Raw genomic sequence first — 13,172 nt, 5'->3', positions numbered from 1 at the left:
CCCCTCGGGACCCGGACCCGCCAAAGCGGCGGTGCGCTAATATTTTATGTGCAGGTGAGTGGAAACCCTTTCCCCCAGGCAAGGCAGCAGAGCAAAAGAAAACTAAACGCATATAAATGCGCAATCCAGTTAAAATACAGCGCTGAGGAGCGACGCGCTAAAATGCTGTGCCAAAAAGTCCAGCAGAGCCTGACCGCCGTCAGATACCATGAGTCCGCCTTAAATAGGCGTCCCCAGGACTGAAGCGAGCGTCAGGACGCTCTAAGATGGCGCCCGCAAAAAGCGCCAACAGCCCCAATCCAAAATGGCGGCTAAAGTCAAACAAATATGCCCCCTCGGGACCCGGACCCGCCAAAGCGGCGGTGCGCTAATATTTTATGTGCAGGTGAGTGGAAACCCTTTCCCCCAGGCAAGGCAGCAGAGCAAAAGAAAACTAAACGCATATAAATGCGCAATCCAGTTAAAATACAGCGCTGAGGAGCGACGCGCTAAAATGCTGAGCCAAAAAGTCCAGCAGAGCCTGACTCAAGGGACGTGGTCCCAGACGGAGGCCACGTACCACATCAATTTCCTGGAACTCAGGGCTGTGCACTTGGCACTGAAGGCTTTTCACCCGTCCTTTCAGACCAACTCTCTGCTTGTTCAGACAGACAACACGACAACGATGTATTACCTCAACAAGCAGGGGGGCTCGAGATCGCGCACTCTGTCGCAGGAGGCGCAGGCGATCTGGCACTGGCTTCTGGCTCGAGGACTGTCGATAACGGCCACCCATCTGCCAGGTGTGCAGAATGTTCAGGCAGACGAACTGAGCAGACTCATTCAGGAAAACCACGAATGGGTCATAAGCGACGAAGTTCTGGGAGAAGTCTTCGCAAGGTGGGGGACTCCAGACGTAGATCTGTTCGCCACCGCCGAAAACAGAAAATGCCGAGGCTTCGCCTCCAGGTACTACCAGCCGGGGACGCTGGGGAACGCGTTATGGATCAACTGGTCGAACAGCTTTCTGTACGCTTTTCCACCAATTCCCCTGATTCCGGCGGTTCTCATCAAGCTGTCCCAATCCAGGGCGAGAATGATTCTGATTGCCCCGGAATGGCCCAGACAGTGGTGGTTCACGGACCTGCTTCACCGGTCTCTCCTTCCTCACATGAAGCTGCCGTGCAGGCCGGACCTTCTCACGAAGTTCGGGGGGCGGATGGTGCACCCCAACCTCTCGTCTTTGAGTTTGGCGGCATGGCTCCTGAAATAGTGCAATATGGCCATCTGAATCTCCCAGAGGATTGTATGGACATACTGAAGGAGGCTAAACGACCTTCCACTAGGACTTCTTATGCTTACAAGTGGAAGAGGTTTTGCATCTGGTGCAAGTCTAAGAACTTTAACCCTACGACATGCAAGGAAGATGTCATCCTTCCATATCTACTACATCTGGCGCAGTCGGGCCTTAATGTCCATTCCATTAAGGTTCATCTGGCTGCTTTGACTGCCTACAGGAAAGGCCCTTCACAGACTTCCTTCTTCCAGATCCCTGTGATCAAAGATTTTTTGGAAGGCTTGAGGAAAGTATTCCCTCCTGTCAGGCTTCCTTCGCCTTCGTGGGACTTGAATGTGGTGCTGTCCAGATTGATGAAGGAGCCTTTTGAACCTATTCATAAGGCTTCGTTGCAGCACCTGTCCTGGAAGGCGGCGTTCCTCGTGGCCATTACATCGGCCCGTAGGGTGAGTGAGATTCAGGCGTTGTGTTGTCAAGAACCTTATACTGTGTTTCATGCTGCTAAGGTTGTTATGGGTACTCACCCTAAGTTTCTTCCCAAGGTTGTTTCTGATTTTCATATCAATCAGACTATCACTTTGCCTACGTTCTTTCAGAATCCGTCATCTCCAGCGGAAAGGTCTTTACATTCCCTGGATGTGAGGAGGGTGCTGAAGTTTTATCTTGATAAGACTAAAGATATTCGTAGGTCAGACCAATTGTTCATTAATTATGGCTCAGTCAGGACAGGTCTTGCTACCTCTAAACAGTCCATCTCGAGGTGGATTGTGTCCTGCATACAATTGTGTTACTGCAAAGCTAATAAGACCTTAGGGGGTAAACCTAAGGCTCATTCCACCAGAGGCAAAGCTGCCACGACAGCTATGCTTCGTAATGTTCCCTTTGCAGAGATCTGCAAGGCGGCCACTTGGAAGTCGGTCCATACCTTTGCTAAGCATTACTGCCTGGACACTGATGCCAGGGCAGACGCTCAGGTTGGGCAGGCTTCGCTGCGGAATTTGTTCGCACAATAGTGGCGTAATTTCATACAATGACTGACAGAGAATGTGGGTGAGGAGCTCAACCTCACCCCATACCCCCATCTTGAGATGAGAGAGTTAAGGTCTCTATGCAAACTTAAAAAGATTACCATGGGATCCTATCCTTCCTTCTTGGGAGGATAGGACACAAAACGGGGATGAGGAAGAAGGGGTGAGCACTCCTGAACTCTCCATGAGCCAAGATAATGATTGAATAGTTTCTTACCTGTCGGTGTAGTTTTGCAGCTTGAAGACTTTCTGGATTCACTATGCTGTGCATTATTCTGCGGTCTAATGGTTGGGTCCGGAATCGTAGTGTTTTCTCTTTTTATTTGTTTTTGTGGCCCAGGTGGGCGTCGACGTCCCACCATTTGGTGTCCTCCCATGACGACGGCGTGCTTCCCTTGGAAGCTCCCACATTTGGGCGCCATCTTCAGATTCTTTTTTTCTTTTCTTTTTGTTTTGTGCCATCTTTGTTGATCCTTTTCCTTTCTGAAGGTCTTTTTCCATTCTTATAATTTCTTTTAAAACCCCTGTTCCTCCTCTCTCATCTTTATGGCGGAGGTGGGTGGGTTCGCTAGTGAATCCAGAGAATCTTCAAGCTGCAAAACTACACCAACAGGTAAAAAACTATTGGTTTTGCAGCGTGAATCTTTCTGGATTCACTATGCTGTGCATAGATTTTGTAGCGGTTTGCTAAGTTTGTGGCGGCTGGGTGTAAGATGAGCGTTGGTTGTTGAATATATGTTGAAGCACCTTTTGTCCTACTTGTGCTTCCTTGTTCATCTGTATATCCACACAGTAATGCTCAGTGAACGTGTGCACTGAAGCCCGTGTTGCCTCCAGGCAAATGTCTTGAATGGGTGTGTTTGCCAGGAAGGCTATTGTTGCTCCCTTTTTCCTGGTAGAGTGGGCTTGTGCCGCTCCTTGTAGTCCTTGACCTGCCTGCTTGTGGCAAAATTGTATTGTCTGTGCGATCCATCGTGCGATGGTGCTTTTTGTTACTGGTCTTCCTAAGAAACAGCTTGCGAAAGACACAAAGCATTGCTTTGTTTTTTACAATCTTTTGTTCTCTCAATGTAATGCATCACTGCTCTTCTAGCGTCCAGAGTGTGCAGTGCTCTTTCTGCACTTGTGGATGGTTTCTGGAAGAAACTTGGTATCTGTATTGTCTGGCTTAAGTGGAACCTTGACACCACCTTTGGCATAAAATTTGGGTCTGTTCTCATTACCACCCTGTCATTGTGAATTTGAATGTAGTGTTCTTGTAGTGTTAGCGCTTGTAGTTCCCTTACCCTGCGTAGCGAGGTGATTGCTACCAGAAAGGCTGTTTTTATGGTGAGCATATGTAGAGAGGCCTTGTAAATGGGTACGAAGGGCGCCTTCATAAGTTGCGTGAGAACGACATTGAGGTTCCAAGCTGGTGGTGGTACCCTTCTTGGGGGGGGGCAGGGGGGGGGTGATTCTTTTGGCCCCTTCCAGGAATCTTTTTACCACCTGGGATGTAAAGAACTTTTCACCGTTTCCCCTCTTGGGTAGGCTGCTATTGCTGCTAGGTGTACCTTTAGTGAGGTATAGCTTAGGCTGCTCTTTAGCAACTGTGTTAAATATCTTAGCACTGTTGATTCTCTGGTGATTTTCTTCTGTAGCTTTTCCTTGATGCACCATTGGGTGAACTTTTTCCATTTTACTACGTAACACTTCCGTGTAGTAGGTCTCCTGATCTCCCGCAGCACCGCCAGCGTGCTCTCTGGGAGTTTTAGGTGTGCAAACTCTTAATCTTCAGGAGTCAAGCTGCTAGGCTGAGGCTCTCCGGTTCTGGGTGGAGTACCCTTCCGTCTTGCATTGAGAGCAGGTCTCTTCTTTTTGGGAACTTGTGTGGTGGCCCCTGCGCCATTTCCACTATCTGTGAGAACCAGGACTGCCTGGCCCACTGTGGTGCTACCAGTATCAGTGTCATGTTGCTTGTTCTGCACTTGCTGAGCACCGTGTGCATCAGCGGTATCAGGGGAAAAGCGTAGGCAAATGTCTTCGATCAGCTTATCCATAGGGCATGTCCTTGGGATTGCTGTCCTGGCTGTCTGGGTGCGAAGTTTTGGCATTTTGCATTCTGATGTGATGCAAACAGGTCTATTTGTGGGGTCCCCCATTTTTTGAATAGCTTTTGCTTCTCCTGTGTATTTAGCTCCCACTCGTGGAATGCGTATGTCTGTCTGCTGAGTCTGTCTGCTTCCACATTTTCCTTCCCCAGTAGATGTATCGCCAGGAGGTCTATTTGTAGTGGGATGACCCACTTCCATATCTCTTGCACTAGGCTTGATAGCGCCACAGATTGTGTACCACCCTGCTTGTTGATGTAGAACATCGTTGTGGTGCTGTCGGTTTGTATCAACACTCTCTGCCTGTACAGTTGTCTCTGGAAGGCTTTTTGGGCTTTAGTTCCAGGTAGTTGATGTGTCTGATCGCATCTGTTTGTATCCACAAACCCCTCACTTTGAGCTGGCTCATTTGGGATGCGTCTGTTGTGATGGTCACTGTTGGAGTTGGTGGTGTAAATGGTTTCCCCATGTGATCTCCTCTTGCACTGCGTGAGTTACAACCGCTAGATCCTCCCAACTCCCTGTTGCCTGTGACCATTGCTGCTGTAGCCATTCCTGGAATGGTCTCATGTGGAGTTGGTTATTGGGGACTAGGTGTATGCAGGACGCCATCATCCCCATGAGTTTGCTCACTGTCCTCACTGTCAGATGTTGACCCTTCCGGTAGTGACGTGTCTCCTTCAGCAGTGTGAAGGTTCTCTTCTCGCTGGGGAACGCCCTGCCCTGAATGGTGTTGATCTGTGCGCCCAGGAAGATCTTCACCTGTTCCGGTTCTATTGAGGACATCCCCCAGTGTATCGAGAACCCTAGTTCTGTCAGCGTGTGCGTGACCCGCTGAGCATGTAGTTTGCATTGGTTGTAGGAATTGGCCTTCACCAACCAGTCGTCTAGGTAGGGATATACATGTATTCCCTGCCTTCGTAAGTGCGCCGCTCCCGCAGCTAGGCATTTTGTGAAGACCCTTGGTGCAGATTTCAGTCCAAAGGCTAGGGCCGTGAACTGGCCATGCGCTCTGTTGATGGTGTTTTCGATTCATGGGAATGTGTAGGTAGGATTCCTTGAGGTCTATAGTGGACATAAAATCCCTGTCCCTTATTTGTGGTATAACTTCTTGTAGGGAAATCATTTTGAATTTTTGAGTTTTTATGTATTGGTTTAGGAACCGTAAGTCCAGGATGGGTCTTAATGTTTTGTCCACTTTTGGTACGAGGAAGTAGTTGGGAGTGCACTCGCTGGTTTCGATTCCTTGAACGGCACTGTCTCTATTTCTTCCTTGTGGAGGCGTTCCTGTGCTTCCTGCAGGAGGAGCGCAAGCTCTTTTGTTGAGCGCGTTTTGTTGGTTGGCCTCCTGTTTGGTGGCCTTTTTCCAGTTCTGTACAGTATCCGAACTGTATGATGTTCAGTATCCATTTGTCCATTGTTATTTTCTTCCACTCCTGGAATAAGTGTCTTAGTCTGGCTCCTACCGGTGTTACAAGTTCACTGATTTGTGTTTTGTGTGCGCCTAATTATTTTTGGGTCTTTTGTTGTGCCACCCCCGCAGAGATGTTGTGTGGATGTGCACGTTCGATGCAGCGGAGTCACTTGGAGGTGGGTTGCTGCCCCCCTCTTCTTGTTTGTCCCCGTCCATTCGGTCACCCTCGAAAGGACTGGCCCCTAGGTTGGTACTGCCAGTGTTGCAGTTGCTGACCTTGCTGCGCCTGGTTGTTACCCTGGTAAGTTTGCTGGAAGGTCTGGTGTGATGTTCCTGGCTGGTTTCCTCCTCTGCCATTCAGCCTCCTTGAGGGGGTGCCCCTTCTCATTCCTCTGGACTGCAGCGCTCCCATGGGCCTCGCAGTTTCATTATCCTTTTTGAGCTGTGTCAGCTTCTCGTCCACTGGTGTGCCGAACAGTTGTTCCCCATTGAAGGGTGTGTTCAGAATATTGTTCTGGACTTCCGGATTGAAACCTGAAATCCTCAGCCAGGCATGCCTCCTGTCTGTCACTCCAATCATCATAAGCCTGCTGGATGTGTCTGCCGAATCCTGGGCCGATTTTAGGCAGGTGTTTGCCATGTTCTTGCCTTCCTCCACCAGATGTGTTGCCCTCTGCTAGTACTGTTCCGGGAGCAGCTGGCCGACCTCATCCCAATGTTGGTACGTATGTCTGTTTATTAGGGCATTGGAGTTCGCAATGCGCCAGTGAATTGCTGCATTCCTTTCTATTTTCCTCCCTGTGAGGTCTATCCTCTTACTCTCCTTGTCTGGAGGTGGCCCTGAGTTTGTGGGAATGTTGGCCCTCTTTTTGGCTGTTGCTGTAATAATAGAGTCAGCTGACATGGATCCCTGGATATATGCTGGGTCCTTTGAGGAATGCTTATATTTCTTCTCTGTTCTAGGGGTGACCGACCTGCATGTTGATGGTTCCTTGAAAGCTTCCCTGCCCTGGTCCAGTACACTTGGAAGCATGGGTAGGAATTGGCTCCTAGTTTGAGTGGGGAGAAGAGTCTCTAAGAGGAAGCAAGCCTTTGGTTTCTCTTCCTCCAATTTTACCCCATAAGTTGCTGCAGCATTCTTGATGACCATGTTGTAGATGCCAATGTCGTCTGGCGGCGAAGGCCTTGACGGATATGATTCTACGGCTTCTTCTGGGCTTTCGACGTTGAGGTCCTGCCAATCCAGGTCCTGCGCCACTGAGGAAGTCGATTCCAAGTTCGTTTCTCGATCTTCCTCGCCTTCTCCTTCGTAATAATACAGGCCCTCATCGTCCTGTTGTTATGCTGGCTCTGGAGTATTTGGCGGGTCAGCGGCATCGAACTCCTCTTCGACTTCTGCTTCGACAACCGTTGTGGGCTTTGAAGGGATGGTGTATCTGCTCATCCGTTCGTTGAAATCCTTCTTTCTCTGGAGGATACTGTCCATTTCGGCCACGAGCCTTCTTTTCTTCCTCTCCATTTTGGCCGCTTGTTCCGTGTCGAGAGTTTCGGCGTTCCTCTTTGATGTCGTCGATGTTGACGTCGAAGTCACCTTTGGGTCTTTTTCCTTCGGCGTCGAGCGCGCCTTTTCGGGGGGGTGCTTCGACAACCTAGGTTTTCTTGAGCTTTCGCCGGCTGGGACTCTTTTTCGAAGGATCCGCTGGGCTGTTTGTCCGCAGACGCAGCTGTGGCTGTCGATTGCTTCAACACCAGTGCTCCTTTCGAGGACTTTGGCTCAGTTTTTCGACAGTCTGTCGGAGTCTTAGGGGTCGACGTCTCTTTTACCTCCTTTGTCGACTTCTTATCGGTCTCGGCGACCGTGTAGTCCTCTGGTCCCTCGGCGATGTTGTCCCGGAGTGACGGTGGTAGTCCTTGCCCCTGCATGGTGTAGTTCGCTATCCTCTGTCTCTCCCTCACTCTGAGGGTCTTGGGGGTGAATGCTGAGCAGGTGTTGCAATCCTTGCTTTCGTGGACGATTGGCAGGCAGAGGTTGCAGACCGGATGCTGGTCCTTCTGCGCGTACTTGTGGTGGCAATTACGGCAACATTTGAATGGGGTTTTGTCCATACCTGCGCTCAGAGGCCCCCCTGTGTGCACATTCTCCATTGGACGTCGAAGTTGTTTATCTTTCACTCCTTCTTCGTCGTCCCGGCTCTATGTTCCTGGTCGTGAGATGAAAGCTCCAACTTTTCGGTGGTTTTCTGGTTGATTTGTACCTCTTCTTTCCAAAAACTCTGGAACTCCTCAGTGACGATCCAGACCCAATGGCGGAAAAAAGAATCTGAAGATGGCGCCAAAGGTGGGAGCTTCCGCGGTAAGCACGCCGATGTCATGGGAGGACACCAAATGGTGGGACGTCGATGCCCACCTGGGCCACAGAAAAAAAAGAGAAAAAAGACTACAATTCCGGACCCAACCACTAGACCGCAGAATAATGCACAGCATGGTGAATACAGAACGATTCACGCTGCAAAAGATACTATTATTAATTCTCCTAATCACCAAGAAGATGGAGGACTCATCTAATGCAGTATGGCTCCGTAGACAACATATTCCCTCTATATACACTAACCAGGGCATGATGGGGTGACGATGATGATTTTACTGTTTGCTTTTTCTGTTTAGTTGTAGATTTAAAAAAAATAACAAATTATATCTGATTTAGCCACAAACTGACATTGAACCGTATAGTCAGGTACAGACATGGACGTGTAAAGCTGAGATAGGATGAAAAATTTTCTTAGATTTGCATGGATATTTAAAAGAGGTCCTTTGGATTGTTGGTATATTAAACAGCCTTTTATGGTCAGCCACATGGACTTAAGATACATCACAGTCTGGGACTGCACCGGACAAGACTGCTGGCCCTCTCCTGTATTTGTACTGATTGTTTATCCAATGTCTCATCCGTATCTGATTGATCACCTATCTCCCTTTTCCCCACCCCCTTCCCACTTTCTCATATGTGTCCATTGTAACCTATATGTTTGACAAAATGCAAATAAAGATATTTTTTTAAAAATGGGGTCCTATACTTCCAGGGTAGAGCTCCAGGAGCCCGTGGATAAGTATGCTAAGCACCATCCTTCCGAGGGGGAGGATCCTAACTCAGAGGAGGGAGAAGTTAGTGGGGATGAGGACAACCCCTAACCTCCCTCACTAGATAGTGAGAGCAGGGTCCCTGTGCCCCTGACTCCAAGGATAGTACTCGCAGCACCTAGCCCACACAGGTGGGTCAGGTTTTTCTGAGACCATTAAGAACAGCCTCAGCGAAGAGGACATCCTTCTGGCAAGGTTGACCAAAAGACTAGACCTAGAGTTTCAGGCTCCTGGCTCTGAAAAATGAAAGAGCAGAAATGGGTCGAGCACCCATCAATAGTGGTAGCAACCTAAAACCTAGGGAAAAAAGTTCTTATGACTCTAAAACTCACAAAGGGATTGTCCACAAATATGAGGATGGTTATCTATATCACCAAATGGTTCACAGCCTTTGAGAGGGCCTGTGGCATGAGAAAAGTGAAGAAGTCACACTGGGGCGCACTACTTTGGGAATTGTTCACTGGTAACTGCAGGGGCGGACTCCTGACCCTTACTGGGGAAGATGCTGAGTCCTATGACCTCATGAAGAGCACCCTGATTGAGGGTGTTGGACTCACAACTGAGGAGTCTAGAATTAGATTTAGGAGGGCTCACAAAACCCCGATCCAGTCCTGGGTTGACTTCATAGACTATTATGTAAAAACACTAGATGGTTGGTTAAGTGAGAATGTTGGGCTTTATAATCTTTTTATATAAGAACACATGTTAAGTAATTGCAGTAATGAAAAGTTGAATCATTAACTGGTGGACCTAGGTCTAGTTTCTCAACAAGAATCGGGAAAGAAGGCAGAACACTGGGCCAAGACTAGAGTGACCAAAACTACCACTGGAGGTGACCAAACAAAAGAAAGGGGTTACAAAACCTCCCCAACAGAAAGGGGGTGATCCCCCTAAAGACAAATACCAAGTGTCTTCTAAAGATCTGCACACCAGAGAGTGGGCTGCAGAAATCTTACAAGCCCAGTGGTGGGTACAATGGTAAAGATTTTGATCCTTTAAAGGCCTGGTACCGCAGCTGTAAGAAGGCGGAACAGAGTCGGAGGGACTTGAATCTCTACAATGGTGGTGGTGCCTGCTCAGGCACCACCGTAGGGATTACAATGTCCCTTTCCACCAGCCGTGTCATGGCAATTAACCTGCCATGAAAATGCAGGAGAAAAGGGACTTTGGAGGCGCCTGGCGGGCCCCTCTTTCTTCCTAGCTCACAGCCTTGAGTTCTAGGGGGCACCTATGGTGGCCCCCTACATATCCCTGCACCATGTGGCAGATACATCATGGTGCCTGCCACATGGTGCATGGATATGCAAAATGTGTATTTTTTGCACTGTTATTGCAGCCCGCAGCACACGCCGCAATACAAAACATACAAACTTTCAATGTGACCACCTTGAAAGTGGTCGCATCGTAATCCCTATGGCGGGACTACTGACTTCTACTGCCTAAAGGTGCCTGCCACGCTGTGCAGGGATTAACAGTGTGGCACAATAGGTGCCTTCTCGACCCCCAACTGGAGGCCGCAAGAAGAATAGGCCCTGCTAGGGGCCCCCAAACTCACTTTCTGACAAGCTTTCCAGGTTGGAAAGCCAAGTATGGAAGGACTGTCGGAAACCGAGCTTTGAAATCCCAACGTTGGAAACGCCGTCCATTGGAATCACGTGCCGGTCTCCGACTGGCTGAGGGCTTCTTGAGCCTGTCGGAATCCTGCCGGACTGACCAGCCGGTTTAAGTTTCGACCGCCTGCATCATAATGCGATGGTTGAAAGGGAAACCCACAATGAGACCCGGAAAGCCTCCGACCTGCTTTCTGAGGCTTTCCGTGCCTCATCATAATGAGGCCCTTAGTTGTCAAAAGGCTTAAGACACCCTGAAAGAGGCAATGTGCTCAGCACCTATTCTCAAAGCTTCAGACTACTCCAAGCAGTTCATTGTGCAAACTGATGCTTCTGAGGTAGGGATAGGAGCAGTCCTATCCCAGACCAACCATAAAGGACAATACTATCCTGTTCCTTTCGTTAGCAGGAGATTACTCTCCAGGAAACATCTTTGGCGTGCCACTGAGAGGAAGGCCTTTGCTGTGGTTTGGTCCCTGAAAAAGTTGAGGCCTAACTGTTTTGTACTCACTTTCTGATTCAAACTGACCGCAGACCTCTCAGATGGCTAATACAGATGAAATGTGAGAACACTTAGTTCAAGATTAACCAGTATGACAAAAGTATGTCAATTCATACTACATATACACTATCTGACCTTGAAACATAAATATCAGGGAACTAGTATCAGGCTTATGCTACCTTAAGTATTTTATCAATTCATTGTTTGGATGATTTGAAGATTTCCCTAGTTACATGAAAAATAATGACATGCAGTATATAGGTCACAGATGGACAGGCTAACTTAACAAGCTTAACATGGACTTTGGCTTTGGGGTCTTTACGACAAATGAATTTGAAAATAAATCAAGCTCACATACATTTAAACAGAATACAAAGATCCCAGGACATTTCAAAGGGGAAATACAAATGTCTTACCTTGTAAACCAGGGGGGCCAGGATCGCCTCGTGAACCAGGGAGACCTGGAGGTCCAGAAGGTCCCTTCATACCTGAAAAATGCGACAGAAATGTAGCAACCTGAATTATTTCCATTTTGGCAAAAAAAACATACATGCTATCTGTAAAATTTCAGGATTACGAAAGCATTATACTACTTTTGCATTTCTGGCACTGGTTGGTATACATATACGTGGTAAGGATATCAAACTTATCTACCTGGAAATCCGGGCACTCCAGGAACACCGGGATCGCCTTTCATTCCATTGAGCCCTGGTCGGCCATCTTCACCCTAAACACAATAGCCTGTCCATTATTATCCACACATATGAACACATTTTGAAGGATATGTTTGGTCACTCAAGAAAAAAATCCTTACATTCACATCTTTTCAGATAATCACAAACCAACAGTTGACATTCCTCAAGTCGCTATAGAATAATCAGATTACCTGCATGCCAACTACATAATAACACTAATAAACGTTAAGTATGTGCAACAGGAGTGAAGAAGCAAAAGTAGAACCCTTTCCTTGGTGAAATTAAAACAAGAGAACAAACATGGTATATTTTATTATAACATGTTTGTTCTCCAGTTTCTTGTTCTTTTGTTTTTCTCTTGCTTTTATTACTTTACACTAACGTTAATAATTGTTAAAAGGACATGGAAGTATCAAAGAAATTGGGTAATGGCTATCGCATGGGAAGGGTTAGGTTTAAAAGTGATAAGGAAAGAGAAAAATTTAGGGACGCTGGAGTTTATGAGATTCTCTCCCACTTTGGAAAAAAATAAATCTCAAATTTAACTCTTATTTAGAAAAAAAACAAGTATAATAAAACAAGCATTGACAACGCCATTAGGTCTTGTCTTTAATGGTATGACCACAGCTTTTGGCTTTGGCAATAATTTTTTGTCAATGCTTGTTGGCATCAGCTATACAAAAGGAAATAGTTGGTTGCCATTACAGCGCCGCATCAGCAAGAAAAATGAGTCACCAAGCATGCAAGCGTATGCGTCAAGACGGAGTGCCCATTTTTTTTAAAGTTACCATTTCAAGATGGTGAGCGTCAATGATGGAGAGGTAAATTTACTAAGAAAATATGCAGAAAAGTTGATTTGAATGAAAAGAGGGCCTTCTAGCAAATAGCAGTTGCCGGGCACAGAAATGAAAAAAAGCATTTTATTTTTGAATAAGGTGAAGAGCAGAATGAGAGAGGCGGATAGCAACAAAGGCCTGGGTGCAAGAAAAACACAAGGAGGGAGGTGCAGCAGGGGAGTTGGTGCAAGTAAACAACCGAGGAACCTGGGGGTGAGGAAAAGAAGGAAAACTTTTAAAGACAGTGAAGACCTCGACTGGAGTGACAGGGGAGCAGATTTGGAGCTCGTGGGCGAAAAAAAGTGTGGTGAGGTGGGGAATGGGAGTTGGCGCAGGTAACCGGGTGCAAGGAATCAACAGAAAAGCTTAGGGGGAAGGAAGAGAAGTAGAATTATTAAACAAAAAAGGAAACCATGTAAAAAACAAAAGCCAGGCAGGGAGCTATGAGGGAGATGGGGAGGGGTAAGAGAGTGCAATACTGAAAGCACAAGGAGGGTAGTATTTGAAGGGATCAGCAACAAAGGAGGGAGAGAGAAAGAAAATACATGAAGTCCACTAGAGTGCTGAAAGCAAAAGTAAGGCT

The 13,172-nt window shown here is 47.5% G+C and overlaps 1 protein-coding gene across 1 annotated transcript in view; it reads right to left on the bottom strand.

Moving 5' to 3' along the window:
- Nucleotides 1-13,172, bottom strand: part of COL4A5 (collagen type IV alpha 5 chain) — a 433,650-nt gene that overhangs the window by 43,514 nt on the left and 376,964 nt on the right. The window contains exons 43-44 of the mRNA XM_078688785.1: nucleotides 11,713-11,785; nucleotides 11,475-11,546 (exon numbers count right to left, since the gene is read on the bottom strand). Coding sequence (XP_078544911.1) covers nucleotides 11,475-11,546; nucleotides 11,713-11,785 — 145 coding nt within the window. The remainder of the gene's footprint in view (nucleotides 1-11,474; nucleotides 11,547-11,712; nucleotides 11,786-13,172) is intronic.

The sequence above is a fragment of the Lissotriton helveticus genome, chromosome 4_1, assembly GCF_964261635.1.
Source record: "Lissotriton helveticus chromosome 4_1, aLisHel1.1, whole genome shotgun sequence".
Taxonomy (NCBI): domain Eukaryota; kingdom Metazoa; phylum Chordata; class Amphibia; order Caudata; family Salamandridae; genus Lissotriton; species Lissotriton helveticus.
The sequence above is the reverse complement of the archived record's forward strand: the minus strand, read 5'-3'. Positions and strand labels throughout refer to the sequence as shown.